General features: G+C 44.8%; 1 protein-coding gene across 20 annotated transcripts in view; it reads right to left on the bottom strand.

Annotated features, from left to right (window-relative positions):
- Positions 1–25,643, bottom strand: part of MICAL3 (microtubule associated monooxygenase, calponin and LIM domain containing 3) — a 756,715-nt gene that overhangs the window by 364,354 nt on the left and 366,718 nt on the right. For 14 of the 20 annotated variants that reach the window (XM_029599822.1, XM_029599821.1, XM_029599828.1 and 11 more), the window contains one exon: positions 4,183–4,272. The exons of the other annotated variants lie outside the window; for them this stretch is intronic. In XM_029599822.1, the coding sequence (XP_029455682.1) occupies positions 4,183–4,272 (90 nt within the window). The remainder of the gene's footprint in view (positions 1–4,182; positions 4,273–25,643) is intronic. 20 annotated transcript variants of the gene reach the window in all.

Here is a 25,643-nt window from a genome sequence, read left to right as displayed (position 1 = left end):
CTGTCCTGGCTTTCAGTGGAATCAGTGGAAAAGCATACAAGTAATTTGCATTCCAGGTGAACAGAAAAGCATATGGAGCAGACCTCAGTTTGCTTGGAAGAATGAAAAAATCTTTCCATTTTTCTTTGACACAGAGGTCAATTAAGGGATTTTCCCAATGGTTGAACACCCTATCAAGTATTGACTGATGTAGGGACCATTCATGAGGACAAAACATCCTGCTGACGTAATCTGCCAACGTGTCTGAAATTTCAAAAGATAGGTTGCTTGTAGAAGGATTCCCATATCCTCATCACCTGTTGGCAGAGTTCATGAGCCTATGCCTCCTTGCTTGTTGACATAAAACACAGTAACTTCGTTGTTAATTTGGACGAGAATCCTCTTTCCCCCGAGATGTGAGAAAGCACTCACATCATGTCTGATTACTCAAAGCTCCAACAGGTTGATGTGGAACTACCATTCTACCTACCACAGGTTTCTTGGGGTCAGAAGGAACCTGTATGTGCTCTCCATCCCTTGGGGAATATGTCAGTCATTAACATGATCTGATGGGGAAGTAGACAGAGGGGCCTACTCTCATAACATGTCCAGATTTAACGACCAATGGACATCTGTTCTCAATCCCTGCAAGACATTCACCAGAAATCAAGGGTTGAGTTAACTGTCCCATTGAAAGTGGAGGCCCCATTGTAGGGCTTGCATGTGGAGGCAGGTTAGACACACAATATGAACAGCCACTGTCAAGGGGCTTCGAACAACTAGCACTTCCCTGGCTGTTGTATGATCCAACCACACCAAGCGATGAGCTAGGGATCCAAGGACATCCATTTTATCTGCCAGAAGAAATGCTATTTCTTGAAAAGTTTATCCATAACTTGATGATTTTTATTTTCTGAGAGGGGATCAGAGACCGAAGAAGTTGAATTGTCTTCTGCAGGGAGGTCAACACCCCTTTCTGGAAAGTTGCCATAAATAGCCAATTATCTAGGTAATGAAATATAATCCTGACAATGAAGAAAGGATGCTACTACAGCTAGGTGTTTGGAAAAGACCTTCGGTGCCATTCAAAGACTGAAGTAGAACACCCAGTACTGGTAGTGAGAGGATTTCACCACAAAGTACCAATGGGAGAGTTGGATAGGTATATGGGCGTACATGTCTTTCAGATCCAGGGCACACATCCAGAATAGATGGAAAGAGCTTATCTTGAATCTCTTCCATAAAATTCTTGTTCAGACTTTGTAAACCCAGGATGGATTTCAATCCCCTGCATTTCTTGGGGATAAGGAAGTAGTTGAAATGTTTATCAGTTGGGACAAGTTCTATTGCCCACTGTTTGAGAAGCAGAGCTATGCTGAGTGACACAGATCCAGATTGAAGGCTGAACAATGAGGAAGCATTGGAAGCAAAACAAAATGCAAGCAATAACCAGGTTCTACCATCCTGAGTACCCAGCAAGTCTTGATTTTGTGCCACTCCTTCAGGCAGAGATGAATTCTACCTCCTATCGGACGGGTCAAGTGCTGGACATGGAGACAGATCAAAAACTTAGTCCAGCCTTTGGCTGAACCTGCTCTGGGTGGCGCCTCTTGTGCTGCCTGCCTTAAGCTGAAAGTTGCTGCTGCTAAGGAAGCAGAGGTGGAGCACAGTACCAATAGAACGGACAAAGAACTTCTCTGAAATTATGAACACTTAAAAGCGAAGTAGGGCCACTTTGAAGCAAACTGTTGCTCCAAGCTGGTTGGCAGTGACTGGACTATCACATGTTGCTCTTTGATCCTAGCAACTGTTTCTCTAAGTTTGTCTCCAGGGACATCTGTTAACTTATCAGACATTGTCATGCAAACTGCTGGTCAAGCCATGAGGCATGCTCAAATGGAGACATCATCATGTTAAACGATTTATATACTGACCAAATTCTTCTTTGTCAAGGAGTGGCTGAAGATATGAAGTGCTGTCCCCATCAACTAGGGCAAAGAATGATTGCATTCAGAAACTGTGAAACCAATTAACTACTGCACCAGGTATAATTGGTAAATGGAAATGCAAGCACTAAGCCTTGAACTCTGGAACACTTTTCCCCCCTCAAAGTTGTCCAGCAGTCTGGGATATTGTTTTCTTCACTTGCTTTAGTGTGGACTCCATCACGACTGATTGGTGAGGCAGCTGCATTAATCCAATTCCCAGGGTTTTCTAGACTTTATATTTTAGGTAAAATTCCATGACTACTGGAGCATAGGAAATTGGATTCTCTCACAACTTTGTCTGTAATTCTTGTAGGATCGAATTACTTGTAATGGTTGCTGGTTCTGCTGGGATGTCTAAAATCTGAAAAAGGCTAAAAACTTCCATTCGAGAGTCCTTGTCTTTATGAATGTTAACTCCCAGAGCCTTACCAAACTTGTCCAGAAATCTGGAATAGGAGAGGTCCTCAGGTAGAGACTAGTGTTCCTGAGGCTCAGATAGGAGGATCCGAAGTGATTCCTGTCAAAGGCGACAAGGACCCCCAATGATGATGTAAACGCCTGAGGGGTCCCTTGGTAATCTCTGAGAAAAGTACTCTTGAGGAATATCCTCCAACTGGCTGGACTCCGCTGTGAAAGTGGAGAGGACTTGAACCCTCATCATAGGGGTTCTGATGGGGTATCCTTTGGGTTGGGGCAAAAGGGAACAAATTGACACCCTGGAAAAGAGAGTTTGAAGAGTGCCCTCTTTGTCCCTAGCTGATAGGTAGGCAAAGAAAGCCTTCACCAACTGCCACTAGGTCTACATCCTGCCGTAACCTCTAGAAAGGCATTGGTGTGGAAAATTCTCTTCAGAAACCAAGATGTGATCCTCTTGAAGGCCCTCTGGACTTTGCAATATTTGCCCCAGGAGGCAGTTAGAAATTAAGGATACACCTGAGCAGATAGGATCTGGTGTTTGCAGATGAAGTCCTTACTCAAGTAGACTGAATTGGGAAATAGCCCATGAGATAGGAGGTAAATGAGTATCTCTCCCTCTACACTTCCTACTCACCCTGAATGACAGTGAATGAGTCGAAGGGACAGGTGATTTGAGGAATAGTTGGGCCGACAGTACCAGAGCCAGTGCATGGACATGTCATGTGTCGAGTGCACAGCGGTTCGAGGAGTGGTGCTTTCTTCTTATTCATCCCTGAGCCCTATGGTGCCCTCAAGGGGCTTGCAGACACCTTAATACAGCGCTTTTGCTGCTTGCTCGACCCCCCAGTGAGGTGGAGGAACTCTAGGCCTATTCCAATGAGGAGGTGGGGGTAGTCTGCTTGCGATGTCCTGCTCAACTTAACATCCAGGAAGCTAGAAGATGCTCCACTCCAGGTGGAGGAATGGCTCTGGCTCCTTAGAGACTAATGCAGCTCTTCCATTTTCCATGTTCTGGATTTCTGAGATCGCAAAGACAGCCAGCTGCAATGATAGTTAGATTTGTTACTGGTACCTAGGATTGGACCATGACCAATGTTGTGGCCATCAGTGATGAACATCATACCACACGTGTAATCTTTGAAAGCAGCTGATGGTAGACTTCTCAGAGTCAGAGATTTTCTGTGAATAAAAAAAAAAAAAATAGCACTGGAAAGTTCTGTATGGGGCTGCCAAGGCAGCAAGGCAACACACTAGTAGAAAAAAAAGTTATAAAACTGAAGGACACCGTGAGAAATTATTAAACAAAAAGAGTACACATTTGTGCTGAAGCGCGAGGAAAAAAAGATTGAGGGCCTTATGAGGCAACCCACGCACATGCTCAGTAGAGCAAATACTCTAAGAGCTAAGAGAGAAGGGTCTGTTTGGCTACATCGGATGATGTCACCCAAGAATCATATCTAATTCAGCCCTGTTTGTTGACAGAGAACATGCTGCCTTTCTAAGGCAGATGTAATTGCTTTAAATGCTGTCTCAAGGAAAATTCTCCAGACTCACTTTATGTTACAGCTTCAACAGGGGTGCTTTGGAGTTTAGAATCCACACTGCAAACAAGTTATTTATTAATTATTCTTAAGGAAATAAGACAGAGCCCTGATGAATGTCCTCCCAGCGAGGAATCCAGAAAGGCCTTCTTCTGTTAAACGCCACTCACACTTCCAAAGGGAAGACACAAAGTCACTGCAATCTAGCCCCATCCAAGCAAGGCAAGAAAGATCTGAATGCATGCAGAGTAAGTCACCTGCTCACTATGATACAGCAAACTGGATGGCTCAGAGGATAACATGATCACTTTTTTAGGACAGGTCCGACAACGTTTCTGATCTCTGGGCTTCATTTAATAAAAAAAAAGGAAAAATAAATTCACACAATAATAAAGCCATATCAAATATACTGAACTACTTCTACAGTACCTGCCACAATATCAGAAATACATTATAGGAGGTTAATTTAAGAGCACTACCCAAAAATCCTATTTCTCATGGGGTATGACATACAGGCAAATTCGAGAACCATCTCACCCTCCTCCTCCCCTGACCCCACCAGCCTAGAAAAAGCAAAGTTGCTTACCTGCAATAGATGTTCTCCAAGGACAGCAGGTCGTCAGTCTTCACACATAGGTGGCATCATCTGATGAAGCCCAGCATGGAAAACATCTTACATTTTCTAGAATTTTGACTGTGCCTCACTGGGCATGCCTACACATGCCATTATACTATGTGCCCACATGGGGGCCCCTTTTGTCTTATATATTAGCAGTGAAGAAAATTTGAGAAGCCAAGTCCAAGCAGTAGTGGACAGATTTCATGAGGACTAACATCCTGTTGTCCTCAGAGAACATCTGTTACATGTAAGCAACTCTGCTTTCTCCAAGGACAAACAGAAAAGGCACTCCTCACATATTGGGAAATCCCTAGCTATTGGCTGCCCCCAACAGAAAAGGTGACAAACAAGAGTGCCAACGGGCACAATAATTTTGTTGGCAACCAGCCTTTTTTCCATTACTTACACTTAACTTATGAGGGCAGCCTGAAACAAAATGAATGGGCCCCTTGGAGGGAAGAGAGTTGGATTCTACACCTCTAATTCTGAAGGACAGACTGGTCAAACCAGCTGTTGCATCAGCCATCTCTCTCCAAATAATAGTGAGATGAGAACGTATGGCGATAACTCTACGTCACAGCTTTGCAGATCTTCTTCATTGGGACCAATCATAGGTGAGCTACTGAAACTGCCATGGCTCGGACAGAGTGAACCTGGACATGGCCTACCAAATTCAGCCCCACCCGGGCATAACAGCAGATGTGATCTGTTAGCCAATTAGATATAGTCTGTTTGGCAATAGCAATCCCCAGCTTGTTTGTGTCAAAGGAAACTTTCGATGGGCTTCAATCCACTCCAGGCAGAAGACAAGGCTCTCCTGCAATCTCTACCTTGGCGGATATGTGGCCTGGGAAAAAAAATGTTAGGACGACAATCAACTGGTTAAGATGGAATTCCAACGCCACTTTCGGCAAAAACTTAGGATGGATGCATAAAACCATTCTACCGTGATAAAATTTGGTATAAGGTGGTTAAAATTCCCATATTATAAAGGTTTAAAACAGCAATCCTATGCTAGACCATGTCTAATTAAAATAATGCACATTTGGAGCTCACTAACCCTGAACACTGACATGACAGTCAATAAAAACACAACCTTCCAGGTCAGGAACTTCAGGTTAGGGTGCAGTGGCTCAAAGGGAGCTTTTATTAGTTGGGAATGAACCAGGCTGAGATCCTAAGATACAGAGGGATACCTGATGGGAGGCTTCAAATGAAGTAAAACCCCTATAAACTGGAAACTAAAAGCTGCACAGAGATGGGTTTACTTTCTACATGGTGATGGTAGGCTCCAGTCGCACTAAAGTCAATTCTGAAGGAGTTGATCCTTAAGACAAGACTCAGACAGATATAGAAGGTACTCAAGCAGATTTTCAATGGAATAGGAGAAAGGATCTAGGGTCTTTTGCTCACAACACACTGCAAACCTCCTCCACTTAAATCCATAGAATCCTTTCTTAAAGCTAAAATCTCAAGAAACATTCTCAGTCAGATCAAGTGGCTGCAAAATCAAGCAGTGAGTGATAGGGACTGGGATGGTGCAATCTGCCTTGATCCTGAATGATGAGATCTGGGAAAGTCCTCAGCTTGATTGGTTCTCTCATGGACATCTCCCATAGGAGTGGGAACCAGATCTGTCTTGGCCAGAAGGGAGCTAAGAGAATCATGGTCCATTTGTCCTCTTTGAGCATCAGAGTCTTCACTACTAGAGAGACTGGAAAATACTGAATAGCAGCCCACTGCCCCAATGCAGGGAAAAGGCATCCAAAACTAACTTGTCAGGCACCCACCGCCTGGAACAGAAGAGTGAAATCTAATTGCTCAGAGGGGACGCAAATTAATTTACCATCAATGTGCCATAGTAACGTAAGATCTGATGCACTACACCCCCCCCCCCCCCTTCCCTCTAGTGAAGTCCCAATCGTGGGGTTGCAAGAACCAACTAAGCTGGCCACAAGATTCTCCACTGCCCCCAGATACATGGGCCTTGAGACCATCCTCTAAGAGATGGCCCAGTTCCACAGTTGGAGATATGAACTCACAACTCCCTGCATGTTTGGCCTCCATTGTTAAATGTAACTGTACCTTCTGTCACCTCAGTTCTGGTTCTATGTTTTTAAGTTCTATGTATTTATTGCACCCCCGTTCTATGTAAACCAGCAAGATATGTTTTCATGATTGCCGGTATATAAAAACTCTAAATAAAATAAATAAATAAATAAAATGTTCATGTAGAACACTGCAACCAGTTGTCCATTTGGACAAGGATAACTTTGATGGATAACTGATCTCTGAATGCCTTTGTAGCATATCGGATCAGCCAGAGCTCCAGGAAATTTATTTGATACATATTCTCGAGGGGACCACAAGTCCTAAATGCGGAACCCATCTACATGAGCTCCCAACCTAAGTTGAATACATCCATCTTCAGGACAATTTAGAAATAAAAAATTTGGAAGGGGATTCCTCTTACTATATTTAAATTGTCCTGTCACCAGGACAGGAGTCCATGAGCAGTTGAGTGACCTGGATGCTGTCCCTTAGGTCTTAAGTGTTTTGTAGCCACTGAGATCTTAAGGTCCACGGGGATATGTACCATGGGAATTACATTTATCATTGATGTCATGAAGCCCAACAGCCTCAACATGTCCCACACTGACATCTGCCAACTCATCTGAATCTCTTCTGCTGCGGACATCACAATGGCAACCTTTTGTTGCTGAAAGAAGGTTTTTGCCTGAGTTGTGTCTAGCACAGCTCTGATAAACTCCAACCGAGGTGATGGTTACAAATGTATTTATTAAATTTATTATACCACTTGCAAAAGAGGTTTCACCAAGCAGTTTACAATTTAAAAAAAAAAAGCCATAAAATGCAATCCATACAAGTAACACAAATAATCATGACAATACTAGTCAGAATACAAAATCAGAGCAGTGATAAAATAAAAATCCAATCAATATGAGTAACACAAACTTAATACAAAACAGAATACAAAATCATAACGCCTTGCTTATCAAAAAGTCTGGCACAAAAATTCTATCTGAACTTCTTTATGACCTTTGCATAGTGATAAGACAGCTTGTTTGTCAATGAAAGGTATTTATAAATCAAAGGCCTGGCTATAAAGCCAAGATTTAACTGATTTCTGAAACTTCAAAAAATTAGATTCTGAAAAAATGTTGAGGGGAGGAGCGATCCAGAGAAGCAGTGTTTGGTAACAAAGAAGATTCTCTTGTATGGTCTAATCTAATAAATGAGGGAGGGGGAAGTCATTCTTTCTGGGAAGAAAAAAAGAGTGTGAGATGGGGAATCGGTAGGGACCTTCATTTTAGGTTTTTATTGTTCTTTTTTCACAGGAATTAGGATTTATTATGATAAGAAAAAAATAGGAGAGAATCAATTGAAAAAAAGACTCATTTTTCAGGGTAAATATCAGAGTTTATTTTGATGGACAGAAGCCAGGATAATAAAACAACATTATCAGATTCTCCCTCTCACCCACTCAGCAGCATCCCCATCCCCTGTCTAGCATGCCTCTCTCTCTCTCTCTCTCCTCCCACCGAGAATCTCCCTCCCTCCCCCCAACTTTCCCTCCCCCACACATACTGCAACAACATTCATCCTTACCTGTAGTAGATCCAGGCTTCTTCTCTCTCCCTCAGCAGCATACTTATTGAGGCTCCCTGGCTCTGCAACACTACACTTCTGCTTTTATGCAGGGCCAGGGAGCCTGCCTGAAATTGCTTCTGGTGGACAAGGCCTGCTTGAAAATGCATTCACAGCACCAGACATCAGGTACTTTGGCTGCTTGGGGGTGAGAAAGCAGGACTTGAAATATGGCATGGGTGGCACTAGAAGGTGAGTGCTTTCACTGGTGGAGAGTGGGATTGAAACACTGCATACGCTTTGGCCCACACTGGCTTCAGACCTTGAAATGCTGCATCTGCAGCTCTGGAAGAGCTTTTTAAATCAGCCTATAATTAGGGTAAATATTGTCTTAAACCGAATGCCACCTTTGGAAAAAATCCATGAATTTATGGGTGAAAATCAGTTTAAACTGAAAACGAAGAACCCTAGAATAGGAAGCCAAATGTTTGGAGAAGTAAAGAGGAAAACCAGAATGAAGTGCATGGAATGTTTAACAGAATTTTAAACCTAATTCACTAGGTGATGGATAGCCAATGCAACTCTTGTAGGACTGGGGCGATATAGTCAGATTTCTTTAAATCATAGCTAATCTTGGGCTGCTGTGTTCTGTAACAGTTGTAACTGTTTGAGTTGGTATTGTAGAAGAGAGAGCTATAGTAATCTATTTGGAAATGTCAAAAGCGTGGGGTAGTTGACTTGGTAGATAAGACTCGGGATAGTTGGCAATGAACCGTAGTAACTCCCAACAGATGATCATAAACATTGATTCCTCGGCTCCTGCCAGAAATATGCTCTTGACCAGCCAATCATCCAGATAGAGATGCACATGTATCCTCAGCTTGCATAAAAGGCTTGCCACCATAGCCAGGCATTTTGTGAAAACCCATAGGATAGATGCTAGCCCAGAAGATAGAACACGATACTGGAAGTGACGGTCTCCCACAACGAATGAGATATTTCCAGTGACCAAAGAAAATCTCTATACGAGTGTAAACATCCTTTAGATCGAGAGAGCATAGCCAGTCCCCTTTTAGAAGACAGTGAGGGGATTAAGGTGCCTAGGGAAATCATCTTGAACCTTTTTTTTTTTATATACATCTGTTCAAGGCCCTTAGGTCTATGATAAGATGGAATCCCCCTGTTTTCTGTAAAATGAGAACATACTTGTTTATTTATTTAATGTGTTTCTAAGCCATGTATAGCCAAAGCTCTAGGTAGTGTACAACAACAAAAATAAAACCAAAAATAAAGACAATCACTAGCCACAAACATCTGATCTGCTCAACTGCTTTAAAAACATCAAGCCAAAGTCATAAAAATGTATGTGTAAACCAGAAAGTTTTTAACATTGATTATAAAAGTCTTTGTACATGTGGTAAGACAAACTCTCAGGAAGTGAATTCTATAGCATCAGTGCCCCTACAGAAAAGGCTCTCTCCCGAGTCTCCACCAGTCTTGCTTCTTGGACAGAGGGGACATTAAGCAACCCTCACACTGTGCTGACCGTAAATTGTGGGTTGGATTATGTATATGAATCATAGCACTAATCCATGGAAGAAAGTCAATACCCAATATCCTGTGCACCATTACTGAAGCCTTATATTATATATTCACCATTGAACCATCAACCAGTGTAGATCACGCAAAACTGGGGAAATAGGATTTCTCATCCTCCACCCTGAGATCAGCCTAGTGGCTGAATTCTGCAAAATCTGAAGCAATCTCAGGTCGGAGACTTGCAAGCCTATACAGAAAGAATTACAATAGTCTAATGTTGGTAAGACTAAAGCTTGCACCATCACTCAAAAATCAGAATAACTCAACAATGGCTTAAGGCCATAAAGCAAGCAGAGCTTTAAGCAGCCTGATTTCACCACTGCTTTAATTTGCTCCTGAAGTGTTAAATTAACATCAATCATAGTAACATAGTTATGATGGCAGAAAAAGACCAAAATGGTCCATCTAGTCTGCCCTGCAAGCTTCCCAAAATAGTAAATGCTGCTCCGTGCAGACTTATTGTGTGGGTCACAACTGGCAAAAGAAATGGCCGAGGGCTCAAAATCTCCATTAGATCTCTGGAGCACAACAATCTCTGTTTTGACAAATGCAACGCCAACTTATTATGCATAAGCCACTGCTTCATGGCACAGAAACAGATTGTGACTAAAGTAGTCATCTTGGCCTAGGATGATTGTATGGGAATAAAAAAATTTATGTCATGAGCATACAGTCTTTATTCTGCACAAAGTCCAGCCAGCAGCTTACAAATAAGTGACAAATATTGAATAAAGAGGTTGACAAGGCTGAGACTTGAGGAATCACAGTTCTAATCAAATGCCATTTAGAACTGCTACCAACAACTCTCGCCTGTTGAGATCTATCATTCAGATAAGGCAAACCAATTTAGAAACATGGCAATAGAAAAAGACCATATGGCCCATCTGTCTAATTTATCTAGCCCTTATAATTCCCATTACTCCTTCAGAGATCCCCTGCATTTATCCCATGCTTTCTTGAATTCAGATACCGTTTTGCCTCCACCACCTCCACTGAGAGGTCGTTTAATGCATCCACTATTCTCTCTGTAAAGAAATATTTCCTATGATTACTCCTGAATTTACCCCCCTATCACCCTCATCCCATGACCCTTTGTCCTAGAGCCTCCTTTCCACTGAGAGAGACTAGCCTCCTGTGCATGAAAACCTTTGAGATATTTAAATCTCTATCACATCTCCAGTATCTCACCTTTCGTTCAGGGTATACATGTTCAGATCGTCAAGTCTATCCCCATATGCTTTAAAACTAAGACCACTGATCATTTTAGTAGCCACCTTCTGGACCAAGTCCAACCAGTTTATATTCCAAATGAGGTCTTACCAGAGACCTATACAGAGGAAATATCACCTCCCATTTTCTGCTGACCATTCCTCTACCAGTGGCGTAGCCACGGGTGGGCCTGGGTGGGCAGCTGCCCACCCAATTTAGACCCAGGCCCACCCAACTGACACCAGAACTGCAAGGCTGTCGCGGGATCCCATCCCCGCGACAGTGAAGAGGAGAACCCATGCTTGGCACGCCATCACGGCACACGTGGGGAAGCGGTCCTACAACCATATGGCCGACCGATCTTCCTGTTTGCGGGGGGAGGGGGGAGCGGAAGCGCCGCGCACAGTTTCCGCTTCCTCCCCCCAGAGCAGGAAGATCAGCTGCCTCTCCTGCTGCCACTGGCCTCCTGCGTACAGCCGACCGATCTTCCTGTTGGGGGGGGGGGGAGAAGAGCGGAAGCGCTGCGCACAGCTTCCGCTCCCCCCCCCCCAGCAGGAAGATCGGTCGGCCGTATGGCTCGAAGATAGCAGGAGGCCAGTGGCAGCAGGAGAGGCAGCTGATCTTCCTGCTCTGGGGGGAGGAAGCGGAAACTGTGCACAGGCTTGAATGTGTATGTGAGGATGAGAATGGGAGCCTTGTTGTGTGTGTGTGGGTGAAAATCGGACCCTGGGTGTGTATGGGAGTGAGAATGGAGTCTTGAATGTGTGTGGGTGATAATGGAAGCTTGAATATGTGGGTGAGGTTGGAAGCTTGAATGTGTGTATATATGGGTGAGGATGGAAGCTTGAATGTGTATATATATGGGTGAGAATGGGAGCCTGGGTTTGTGTGTGTGGGTGAGAATGGAAGCTTGAATATGTGGGTAAGAATGGGTGCTTGAAAGTGTGTATGTGTGGGTGAGAATGGGACCTTAAATGTGTGTATGTGTGGGTGAGAATGGGAGAATGGGTTTGTGTGTGTGGATGAGAATGGGTGCCTGGATGTGTGTCTGTGTGTGCATAAGAATATAAGCCTGGGGAGGGGTGAGAAAGTGAGAGCTTGTATGTGTGTCTGCAGAGAATGTGAGCTTGGGGGGGGGGGGGGGGAGAGCATATGAGAGTGAGAGCCTGAGTGTGTGAGGGAGTCTGTGAGAGAAAGCATTTATGTATGTATGTGTGTGTGTGTGGAAGGGAAGAAGACAGTAGTAGAAAAGACACTGAAGAGGAATTAGGAAATGAGCGACAAGGGAAAAAATGGGAAAGAGAGACCAGGACCAACTGATTAGAAAAATACAAAGATCAGACAACAAAGGTAAAAAAAAAAAATATATATATATATATATATATATATATATATATATATATATATATATATAGAGAGAGAGAGAGAGAGAGAGAGAGAGAGAGAGAGAGATGTTAGCAATTTAAATATCTCTCAAAAAACTGCTGTAGCATCACAATTTTAACAACAAGAATTCTGAGTCACCTCAAGTGAGAGAAATTTTTTTTGAAATACCAGACCTCATAAACCGGCATAATTAGTAATGCTAAGTTAGCATAAATTGTATTTGCCCACGTTTATAATCATAGGTCACAGCTCTATATATTTTTTTATGCTTCCGTGTTTTTTATGCTTCCGTGAGAATAAAAATTGTCACTTATTGGTGGTAAAGATATAGTAAGTCACATTGACATGAACTTAACTTAAGTGAAGAAACGCCATGTTTTTCAGATGAGGCTAGCATAGAAAAAGCCCGACACTGGATCCGTGTTTCGGCTCGTGCCTTCGTCGGGGGCCGAAATAGATGGTGCTAGGGACGGCATGGGATGGCGGCGTCTGCCGATGTTGCGTTTCTTCCACCCAGCGTTTCTTCCACCCAGCTGGGTGAAAATTGTGATGCTACAGCAGTTTTTTGAGAGATTTATATTTCGCTGTTATCACTGCATGTAATTTTTGTAGAGAGTCTTTTTGGCATATAGCAATTTAAATATGTCATCTTTGGGAATGTGCATTCTTATATTTTTGTATTTTGCTCTTTCTTAAGTATTCCACTGTTCAGACATTTTAGTTTCTCAGGCTTTCTATTTTGGCTTTATCTACATGTTTCTGTTTCTAATTTATAGTCTCTTATTTCTATATTAGGTAAGGGTCGGTCTCAGTTTTGCCTGTTTGTGACAGAAATGAGTATTTCTAGCATATAGTTTCTCTGTAGTAGTAGTCCAGCCTGTTCTGTTATTCCCGTAGGTGATGTATTAATGTTCTAGGGCCTGGTGTAGTATTTGCATTGCTGCTTTTTCATAAGGTTGCTGTTTGAATCCTGAGAGTCAGTGCTGTGATTGTTTGGCAAGGTTCCAGATGCCTCTTTCTTTGCAAGAGTTTGTTACTTCACAAAATAGCAGTGGAGGGTTATTTTTTGCTGAGATTACACCAGAATTTGAATTTTTTTTTTCATGTTACTTGTAATGTGAATTTCCCTAGCTCTGCGCTGCACCTGTTCTGATGATTAATTATATTTTATTGTATTTATGAAGATTTCTGGGTTTCTGCAAAGATGGTTCATGAAAGAATACATTAATTTTTGTTTTATTATATGATTGGATTTGATTGTTTTCTATACTTGAAATAATTGAAGTAAATTATTTTAAAGTTTCATACATGACACATAATGGCTGTTGCAAACTACTTAGAAAGCCATTCTAGGGTGCAGTATATGGCATTATTTATCAGTAAGAAAACAACTAGTAGACCTGCATGCCTTGTGCCCACCCATGTTAACCTTGTGCCCACCCAAAAAATCAATTCTGGCTACGCCACTGTCCTCTACCTATGCAGCCAAGAATTTTTCTAGCTTTTGCTATAGCTTTATCCATCTATTTGGTCACCTTAAGATCATCAGATACAATCACCCCAGATCCCACTCTTTAGGCTGAGAACAATTTTGCCTCCAATAATGTACCTCTCCCTTGGGTTTTTGCATCCTAAATGCATTACTCTAGATTTTCTTGCATTAAATTTTAGCTGCCAATTTCTAGAACACTGCTTGAGCTTCGTTAGATCCCTCCTCATGTTTTCCACATGTTCCTGGCTTTCTACCCTGATGCAGATTTTAGTATCATCGGAAAAAAGATAATCCTTTCCTGATGATCCTTCCGCTATGTCACTCACAAAAATGTTGAAAAGACTATACTGGATATCCTACATTCTCTTAGGCGATAAAGAAGGATTTGGTGATCAAGTATCAAAAGGCAAGCAAATACCCAGCAGTACAAGCACATACATTTTCCTGCTGTCAAAGCCTTGTAGGGTGCACTAGTAACCAGTGAATAGCAATAGCTAGTTAAGAGAAAAATCTTTAATTTTTATAATAAGATATCTTAAGAGTAGTGCAGCTTACCAAATAATGTAAATGCTGAGGTCAGAGTTCCTGAATCATTACAGTCAGTTAAATGTCACCCCCCACCCCCAACCTACACACCAATACGTTCGTTTGTTTGTTTGCATAACATTTTCCAACTGGTTGGTATTTTATCTTGTATATAACTCCCAAAACACCCTTACAGGCTCTTCTGATTTTATCCAAACTAGACAGCAGTAGGGTCTTAGTGCTAAGCAATTTTTTAAACGTCAAATTCAAACTGGTCAAGGACCTGATAGTCATTCATAAACTTATCAAGTTGATGCAGGACAACAGATTCCATAACTTTGGTGATGAAAGTCAGAGAAGAAACTGGACTGCAAGGTTTTTTGTTTTGTTTTTTTTAAAACAGCGGCCTAACAGAGGCTTCAAGTAATATAATACATAGCAGTAGACATGATGGGGCTGTATTGTTTTGTAAATAAATTAATATGTAAAGAATTGTGTCTGTTTTGTTCCGGGGGGGGGGGGGGGGGGGGGGGGGGGGATGACACACCAGCAGAGTCAAGTTAGGCATTTTCCAAATTTTTGACACACCAAGCCTAAAAGGTTCACCATTACTGGGATAGATCATGTCCGCCTTCCTATTGATGGAAGTCACAAAGAGGATATTCCCACCACCTCATCTGTCCTCTTGAACAACCTCGGGAACTGTGACTACCACATACTCCTTAGAAAACTCCATGAACTGGAGAATGTCTTGCATTTTGTTAATGGTCTCATCCTCAGTCTGTAACATAAACAGAATGGCTTCTGCCATTTCCCTCACAAATCCTGCAAAGGCGAGATCCTCAGGCAGGGGCTTCCTTCTCTCTGGTGGAGAAGAGGGGTCAGAAGGGAGCCATGTCTTCTTCTAAGGTATCTTCAGAATCATATCTATATCCCCAAGAATACTCCAAGTCAGACAGCCTGGGCTGCCGATGGTGAAGGCTCCCTTACATAAGTATATAAGAAATTCCATACTGGTTCAGTCCAAGGGTCCATCAAGCCCAGTATCCTGTTTCCAACAGTAGCCAATCCAAGTCACATGTACCTGGCAAGTACCTAAATATCAGACAGATCACACACTACTATTGCTTATTAATTACCATAACAGCAGTTTATGGATTTATCCTCTAGGAACTTATCCAAACGTTTTTTTAAACCCAGTAACACTAACTGCTGAAACCACATCCCCTGGGTATGAATTCCACAGTTTAACTATGCGCTGAGAGAAAAAGAATTTTCTTTGATTTGTTTCGCATGAGCTACTTGCTAACTTCATAGAGTGCCCCCTGGTTCTTCTATTATCTAAGAGAGTAAATAACCGATTTACATTAACTTGTTCAAGTCCTTTCATGATTTTGTAGACTTCTATCATATCCCCCCTCAGTCATATCTTCTCCAAACTGAACATCCCTAATTTCTTTAGCCTTTCCTCATAGGGCAAGCCGTTCCATGCCCAATATCATTTTGGTCACCCTTCTCTGCACTTTCTCCAGTGCAGCTATATCCTTTTTTAGATGCGGTGACCAGAATTGCACACAGTATTCAAGGTGCAGTCTCACCATGGATCGACAAAGAGGCATTATGACATCCTCTGTTTTATTTTCCATTCTCTTCCTAATAATTCCTAACATTCTGTTTGCTTTTTTGATTGCCACAGCATACTGGGCTGACGATTTCAATGTATTATCCTCTATGACGCCTAGATCTGTGGTAACTCCTAAGATAGAACCTAACTGTGTAACTACAGCAAGGGTTATTTTTCCCTATATGCATCACTTTGCACTTGTCCATGTTAAATTTCATCTGCCATTTGGAAGCCCAATCTTCTAGTCTCACAAGGTTCTCCTGCAATTCATCACAATTCGTTTGAGATTTAACTACTCTGCATAATTTTATACTGTCCGCAAATCTGATCACCTCACTCGTTGTACCCCTTTACAGATTATTTATAAATGTATTAAAAAGCACCAGTCCAAGTACAGATCCTGAGGCACTCCACTGTTTACCTTTTTCCATTGTGAAAACTGACCATTTAATCCTACTCTCTGTTTCCTGTCTTTTAACCAATTTGCAATTCACAAAAGGACATCGCCTCCTATCCCATGACTTTTTAGTTTTCTTAAAAGCCTGTCATGCGGGACTTTGTTGAATGCCTTCTAGAAATCCAAATATACCACATCTACTGGTTCACCTTTGTCCACATGTTTAGTCACCCCTTCAAACAAAATGTAGATTTTTGAGGCAAGACTTGCCTTGGGTAAATCCATGTTGGCTGTGTTCCATCAAATCATGTCTATCTAAATGTTCTGTGATTTTATTCTTTAACAGTTTCCATGATTTTTCCCGGCACTGAAGTCAGGCTCACTGGTCTATAGTTTCCTGGATCCCTTTTTAAATATAGAGGTTACATTGGCCATCTTACAATTTTCAGGTACAATGGATGATTTAACTGATAGGTTACAAAGTTTTACCAATAGTTCTGAAATTTCATTTTTTAGTTCTTTCAGAACCCTGGGGTGTATACCATCCGGTCCAGGTGATTTACTACTCTTCAGTTTGTTAATCAGGCCTACCACTTCCAGGTTCACCGTGATTTGGTTCAGTTGATCAGAATCAGAATTAATCCCCAGCCAAAGTCATCATGACTGGTGCACTTGGCTGTTTGGGCCTGGATCCAAAGGAGCTTTGGAGGCCTGGGAAAGTTTCCATCCCTGACGAGCTGGAGATCAATAGTGAGGCAGCAGTCATCAACCCCAATGTCCCTTTGGGCATCAGTATCAGAGCCAGCACCGGTATCGGCACATCGCAACCAACCACCCAAAGGGAATTGAGCAGAGGCTTAAGGATAGGTCTGTGCCTGCCTCAGTGACCTGGCACCAAGGTCTTTCAGCAATTTTTCCAAGGCCTGCTGGAACTTTTTATCCAATTCCTCAAAGACTGGTGATACTAACACCAACTGGGAGGCAGGAGAAGTGACCACATCCTCTTTGGAACTGAGAGGTATATTAATGGCAGACATCAGGACCATCAAGAGACTGTTGTGAATCGCTGGCATGTGCAGAGGATGAGCTCTCATTAGGACTGCTTAAGGAGTTTCTCGGCATGTGCCACATTGTCCACACTCGCAACAGTGGGCATGAATGGAGACCAAAGCAAATGCTTCTTTGACTTCCCTTGATGCTTGGCTTGAGATCTCTTTGATGCCGGGTTCGAAGAAGTGGAACCAAATGCCTTCTTCAACCAGAAAAAGACAGGGTAGCCTGTCTCCTGGTTTTCAATTGGCCAACAGCATAGAAGGAACACATAGTCCTTCCCAGTGCCGATGACACTCCTTCCACTGGTGCAGCTTCATGGTCCTTTGATGTCAATACCTCTGATGCTGATGATCAGTCTTCTGCTGCCCAAAGATTCTCTCCATAAATTCCAGTTGGGACAGACATTCTTTTACTATCATAGTCGCATATTTGCAGTACTCCTGAATATCATCCAATGCCCCCAAGCACAGGACAGCAGAGTTGCTTACCTGTAACAGGTGTTCTCCAAGGACAGCAGGATGTTAGTCCTCACACCTGGGTGACATCATCAGATGGAGCCCGGCATGGAAAACTTTGACTGGCACACTGAGCATGCCCAGTATGCCGCTAACCAGGCATGGTCCCTCTTCAGTCTTATAACAAAGAGCAAGGAAGACAACAAACAACCAAAAAAGTCCCGTTAAAAAAAGTCCCCAACTCTACGGGGAGGCGGGTGGGTTCTGTTAGGACTAACATCCAACTGTCCTTAGAGAACACCTGTTACAGATAAGCAACTCTGCTTTCTCCAAGGACAAGCAGGATGGTAGTCCTCACAACTGGGTGAATAAGTAGCTTCAAGCCGCTCTGACCATAAACAGCAAAAAAGGGTGCAAACTTGCACACCGACTGCAGTTGCGGAGTCCAGAGCAGCAGGCAGTCACCCAAGAGGGGTACAAGGTGGGAAAGTTGGGTTATGGCTGAAAAAGGTTTTGAGGGTGGATTGCCCAAAACGGGAATCCTGCCGCCAGTCCTTGTCTAAACAGTAATGAGAGGGCAAAGGTATGGAGTGAACTCCAGCTTGCAGCTCTGCAGAATTCATGAATAGGAACCGCCTGCAGGTGCGCTACCAAAACTGCTATGGCCCGGATGGAATGAGCCCAAACAGGGCCAGCAAGCTGCAGCCCTGCCTGCGTGTAGCAGAAGGCGATGAAGTCGGCCAATCAGTGGGACAGTGTCTGTTTGGAAACAGCGACACCAAACCTATTTTTGTCAAATGAAATGAAAAGTTGAATGGAGGTTCGATGAGGCGCCATCCGTTCTAGGTAGAAGGCGAGCGTCCTCTTATAGTCTAAGGTATGTTCACTTTGATGAGCATGAGGCCTTGGGAAAAAAAGACTGTAAGATGATTGCCTGGTTGAGGTGGAACTCTGAAACCACCTTGGGTAGGAACTTGGGATGCGTACGTAGTACCACCCTGTCAAGACAGAACTTTGTGTAAGGCAGATATGCACCAACGCCTGCAGTTCACTCACCCTGCGAGCTGATGTGACCGCCACTAAGAAAAGTACTTTCCAGGAAAGGTATTTTAGGTCACAGGAGCGTAACGACTCAAACGGGAGTTTCATGAGCTGTGAGAGAACCACGTTTAGATCCCAGGAAACCACTGGAGGATGTATAGAAGATTTTAGTTGAAGGAGACCCCTTCATGAAATGTCCCACCAGTGGATGGCAAGAGATAGCAGAATCATCCACATCCCGAAAGTATGCTCCTATAGCACTGAGGTGTACCTTCACCAAGGTGGCCTATAGACCAGATTCAGAGAGGAACAACAAGTAGTCCAGAAGAGCCGAGGGGGATCAGGTGAAGGGGTCCAAACTGCGACCTTCACACCAGGAGGAGAACAGCTTCCACTTCAGATTGTAGGATTTTCTGGTGGACAGTTCCCTAGACTCCAGAAAAACATGGGACACTGCTGCCAGTAGGCCAAGGGTCTCAACCGTCAGCCGGTCAACATTCATGCTGTGAGGGCCAGGGACCGGAGGTTGAGATGGCGGAGTCTGCCGTGGAACTGTGTGATGAGGTCTGGTGCCATTCTGAGTCGGATTGGGGGAAGCACCGCAAGCTCCCGAAGGGTTGGGTACCAGACCTGATGGGGTCACGAGGGAGCGATCAGGATCATTGTGCTGTGATCCTGCTGCAACTTCTGAAGTATCTTGGAGATAAAGGGGAAGGGGCGGGTAGGCGTACAGCAAGCACATCCCCCAGTGAATCGCAAATGTGTTGGCCAATGACCCTATGCCCCTCCTGCCAAGGGAGCAAAAGTGGCATACTTTCCTGTTCTCCTGAGAGGAAAACAGGTCCACATCTGGGGTCCCCCAGCAGTTGAAGAGGCGATTCGCCACCTCCTGCTTGAGGGACCACTCGTGTGGTCTGAATGTCAGACTCAGAGCATCAGCCAGGGTGTTGGCCACCCCTGGAAAGCACACTGCCCGGAGAGTTATACCATTGGCGATGGCCCATGTCCAGACCAGGACTGCCTCTTGGCAGAAAGGGAACGACCTAGTTCCACCCTGTTTGTTCAGGTACCACATGGCCACTTGATTGTCTGTGTATACCAGAAATACTTTGTTCACCAGCAGTTCCTGGAACACCCACAGGGCATATCAAACCGCCCTCAGCTCCAGAAGGTTGATTTGGAGCCTCCTTTCCTGAGGCGACCAGAAAACCCTGCGTGCGATACCCCATGACATGTGCTCCCCACCCTGTCTGAGAGGTGTCAGAAGTGAGCAAAACCTGGGGTGGAGCCTCCACAAACAGGGACCCCCACAGCAGATTCTCGGGGGCAGTCCCACCAGTGAAGAGAATGTCGCAGCTTGTCTGGGACCACAATGGGGGCATGTAGGTCCTGCGTTGACTGACACCACTGGGAATGCAGTGTCCACTGCAAACAGCGCATGTGTAGCAGAGCAAATGGGGTCACATGTACAGTCGCTGCCATATAGCCAAGCAGCTGGAGCAAGTAGCGAAGAAACCTGGGTGCGGCTGGAAAAAGGACGTGCAAGAGCCGCCAAGATCTCCGCCCCATACTGAGGTAGGTAGGCCTTGTTCTGAACAGGGTCCAGGTGTGCCCCAATGAAGTCCAGTTTTCTGGCTGGCTGAAGGAGGGACTTGGGGTAGTTGATCAAGAATCCCAAGGTTTCCAGTGTGTCTATCGTGAGGCGCATGGCCGTTTAAGCCCCCTGAATCGAACTGCCCTTGATAAGCCAGTCGTCGAGGTAGGGGAATACATGAACACCCTGCCTGTGAAGATGGGCACAGACCACTGCCAGTCATTTGGTAAAGACCCGGGGGGCAGATGCCAGACCGAAGGTTAGGACACAGTACTAATAATGCTGGTGGCCCACTTGAAAACTGTGGTACTGCCAGACCCAATGGAAAATGGGGATATGGGTGTACGCATCTTGCAGATTGAGGGAGCAGAGCCAGTCTCCCCCCTTGAGAAAGGGAGTAGACTGCCCAGTGAAACCATCTTAAACTTCTCTTTCACCAAGAACCAGTTTAGGGCTCTCAGGTCCAGTATGGGCCGGAGGCCACCCATTTTCTTGGGGATAAGAAAATACCAGGAATAGAACCCTGTGCCTTTTTGGCTGGTGGGAACCAGTTCGACCGCCTGTGCGGAAAGGAGTGCAGAGAGTTCTGCTTTAAGTATTTGTCCTCTACCGTTCCCCATCCTGGAAATGGTGGGGAGCAGGGTGGAAGTCGCTGGAAATGAAACCGGCAACCCTGGCAGATGATAGATGGACCCAGTGATCCGACGTGATCAAACTCCAATGATCTGCAAAGAATCGAAGACTACCTCCAACTGGGGGGCCAGAGTTCCACTGTTAGCTCTGACTCCCTCGCCGCCAGTCAAAAACCAGTGGCAGGGTTTTGCAGTGGGGCCGTGGTTGCCCAAGGGGGTCGAGACTGCCTCCCTGTGTGGGTTTCACCACTGGCCGCTGAGGTCTAAATCTCGCAGCGGGAGGGTAAATACCTGCAGGGCCAGTAAAAAGGCTGCTTTGGATATGACTGAGCGGACTTCCTAGCAGGCTGGGTGTCGGACGTTCTAGCTGACAATTGTTGAAGGGTCTCTCGATAATCCTTCAACTGAGACACAGCCTCTTTGATCAGGTCACCAAACAGATTCTCCCGAGACAGGGCAGGCCTGCTAGATGGTCCTGGACCTCTGGGTGCAAGTCGGATGCCCATAACCCTGCTGTGTGCCAGGTCCCAGAGGTCACTGCAGCTGACCTCATGGCCATTTCAAACATGTCATATGTTGCACGGACTTCGTGTTTGTCACAGTCTAGGCCCTGCTGAACAACATTCTGAAACTCCTCCTAATACTGCTGAGGTAGGCGCTCACCGAATTCTTGAGCTTGTTTCAAGAATACTGCCCTATGTAGAGCTGATAACATGTTATACAGGCAATGAGCATGGCATTCTGAAATACATGTCGACCCAAAGCATCCAGGGCGTTGTGCTCACACCCTGGTGGCACCGACACATGGGTGCTCACCCTCTTGGCCTTCTTAATGGCTGATTCTACCACCATCAACTGGTATGGGAGTTGGCGGCGGTCAAACCAGGTACACGGCGTCCGCCTTTCTGTTGACTGGGGGCACTGAGATTGGATGCTCCCATAAGCGGGTTACTAGGTCCTTGAAAACAACGTGGACGTGCATCGCCACTACTTCCTTCGGTGAGTCCATGAACTGCAGGATCTCGAACGTTTAGTGTCTAGAATCCTGCTGCGCCAACAGCTGAAAAGGGACAGAATCGGCCATGGCCTTGATGAACGCTGCGAAGGAGAGATCCTCCGGAGGGGATTTCCACCGTTCCTCTGGCAGGGAGGGCTCAGAAGGTAAATCTTCTGACTCATCCAATGAAGAGACAGATGCTTCCCCTTCCCAAGGGTCATATGGGGGCTCACTCTTACTCCCGCCCTCTGGGGAGGTAGGAGGGGAGAAGCACACCCGAATGTGGGGGCCAGGCCTCAATGGCATCGAGGGAGGCACCAGGAGCAGAGGGCCTCAAATTCTCGAGGGGTCCAATGGGGCCATCGGCATTGGGGGCACTGAAGGAATCTGTGGAATTGACCCCGAGGGCCCGGGGAGAGCTGGACGGTGAAGGGTTACTGCAAGCCTCTGGCCCGCCATCGAGCCCAATGGCCTGTCTTCTTCCAAGGAGTCTCTCACTGGTGTGGGGGCCAGTGGTAATGGCAATGGGGTGCTCAGGGGCCTTGGAGGGGCTTCAGGCACCGGTGCCGGCTACGTAGGAAGCATAATGAGCAGCATATCGAGCCTATCCAGTAACGGTGTGAGCACCGGTGGAGCAGGCTCTTGTGGTGGCAGTGATACCCGGGGAACCGGAGGCTCGAGGCCCTGTAGGGCCCGGCCCGGCGTGTGCCTTTCGAGATCCTCCTCAAACCCTTGAGAAGAAAGCACAGTTTGAGGAGGAACAGACTAAATCGAGACACCCTCTAGTTGAAGGGGGATGATCCCTCTACCGAAACCAGTGGAGGCTGCCTGAAGGCATCTCTGGAGTCGGAGAGGATGACTTCCTCTACCCTTCACCGCTTCGTGGGAGGCACAGAGGTGGATGCCCTCTCACGGTCCTTTTTAGCAGAGGAAGATCAATGTCTATGTTTCCTGGACTGCTCCTGGTGGTCCCCGTGATCCTTCCCCGAAGCAGAGGGGGACCGTCGAGGAACGGGAGTGGGAAGAGACAGACAAAGGACAGTCTTCCTGCGCCCATCTCGGGAGCAGGCCCGAAAGGTGAAGGAGAACTTGGGGCCTAGGCCTCTTTACCGAGCGGTGCAGAGGCCACTGACGTCGGGGATTGTTCTGAACGTATGGCCCCGAACAATTTCTCCATTTTGTTGAAGCTGGCCCTACAACCCTTTGGAGTCATTTGGGCACAAAGATCACAAATGCGGACATTGTGGGAGGCCCGCAGGCAAAGGCCACAGATTTCATGGGGGTTTATGAGGGACATTGTCCGTGGTCAATGGGGCATTGATGGAAACCAGACAATGCCATCAGAAAAAGAACACGACGCACAGTTGATTGCCGGTGGGTATCCGGAAGCAGTGCCATCGGCGATAGACCATGAAGACCCAAGGAACTTACCGATCTCAGAAAAAAAGGGAGAGGGACCCTACGAGACGCGTAGAAGTGAAGAAAAACAATGTTTTAGAAAAAACAGCACGAGTTCCTGAACCGCGTGGCAACAGCTTCACAGAAAAGAAGAGACTGAAGAGGGACCCTGAATGGACGTGTGGTTAGCAGCATGCCATGCCGGGCTCCATCCGATGACACCCAGTTGTGAGGACTACGTTCCTGCTTGTCTTTGGAGAAACATCTATCTTGGGGGTCTGTGTTAGGTGTGGTCTTCTGCACTGGGGGTATTGCTGGAACCCACTAGACATGTTTGGGTGCAACAAAAGGAATGCAAACTCAAACTTGATGGCAGAGGTGGATCAATGGCAGGCAGGCACCAACAGCACACCACTGTAACAAGGAATGGACTGTGAAAAACTTAGAAAACTGACCGAAAAACCTTACTACCTTGTAAGAAGTGCAAGGAAACTACAAGGTACAATCCTGTGGACTGGGAAAATTTCCAAAAAGGCCCAGAACAGGAGAGTGAGGCATCAAAAGTGACTGAAAGGTTCTGTGGAAAAAGACCACTGAAGGGACCCTGTATGGACACATGGTATAATGGTATACGTGGGCATACCCAGTGAAGCAGAATTAAAGTTTTAGAAACTTTGACATATGTTTTCCATGCCAGGCTCCATAGTAAGAGGTCACATGTGTGAGGGCTGCTATCCCGCTTGTCCTCAGAGAATACAAAAGTTAACTAAACAAGAAAACAAATAGAACATATACACTGCAGAAACATATGGTTCCAATTAGTCAGATTGTCAAAGCTGGCAAGCCACAAACCTTCCATTCCATCTTCCAGTCAGCCACATAAAGCTGAGGAAAAGATACTTCCTAATCACAACAAATATTAACTCACAGCACCCAATCTCTCTTTCAATATACATCGTCATTCATCTCTCTATACTGGAAGAAAAGGATTTTGGCAGGGGTTGTAGGCAAGGGAGAAAGGAGCAATTGACACCTGTCTGCAAGTTAAAAATTTCCACAGATTCAGTGTAACAAACATGCCAACAAGATCCTCACTAAAGCAAAAAGGAAAGTCTCCATTACCCTCAGGTCATAGTAACTCCTATCTAACAGTAATGTAAGATATTTTCATTCATAGCCATGATGCTACAAACTTAGAAAGGACAGAAACAAAGTCATTCAGATCTCACTACAATTAGCACGAAGCAGAGAGGATGGTGGATGAATGGAACAGCCTCCCTGTGAAGATGATGAAGACAAAAACAGTATCTGAATTCAAGAAAGCATGCATAAATACAAGGATCTCTGAGGGAGTAGTAGGGATGGTAAAGCTAAATTAGTTGGGCAGACTAGATAGGCCACATGGTCTTTTTCTGCCATCATGTTTCTATATTTCTAAGAAAACATGGGATAAACACAGAGGATCTCTGAGGGAATAATGGGAATGGTAAAGCTGAATTAGTTGGGTGGATGGGCAGACGTAATAGCCTATCCAATTTTATGTTTCTATGAACAAAATCTGTTTATCCTCAGGAATGTATTCCAGAGAAACACAATTTCATTCCTTCCCTTCCCCTACTTGGACTCTCCACCATAGTTTTTAATGAGCACTTAAAATAAACTGCACTGCTGTTCGAATATGTAGTCTTTTTGATGTGTATCCCTTCTTTCTATAGAGGGACCAGGGCAGAACAGAACAATCTCTGTTGAAGTAAATCATTTAAGCAACAATCTCAGAGATGAAGCTTTAACCCAATTGATAACAGCTAAGCTATGCACACCAAACAGCAATTGTGAGCACAGAGTTTTGCCAGGTCAATTTTCAAAGTGGACTTATGCACATAAGTACAATTTGAAAACGGGTGCAACTTATGCGCATATTGTATACATACGGAAAATATTAAAGAAAGACTGATCAGTTGCCCTAGATTAAGATAATTTATTTGCACATATATCTCTCTTGATAAAAAAAGAGTCCAACTCTAGCCGAGTTTTGCACAAGGCTGCTTCAGGGGCTAAAAAATAACCAGACATAAAAATATTTTATTT

The sequence above is a fragment of the Rhinatrema bivittatum genome, chromosome 4 (genome assembly GCF_901001135.1).
Source record: "Rhinatrema bivittatum chromosome 4, aRhiBiv1.1, whole genome shotgun sequence".
Taxonomy (NCBI): Eukaryota; Metazoa; Chordata; class Amphibia; order Gymnophiona; family Rhinatrematidae; genus Rhinatrema; species Rhinatrema bivittatum.
This window is presented reverse-complemented; position numbering and strand designations above follow the sequence as displayed.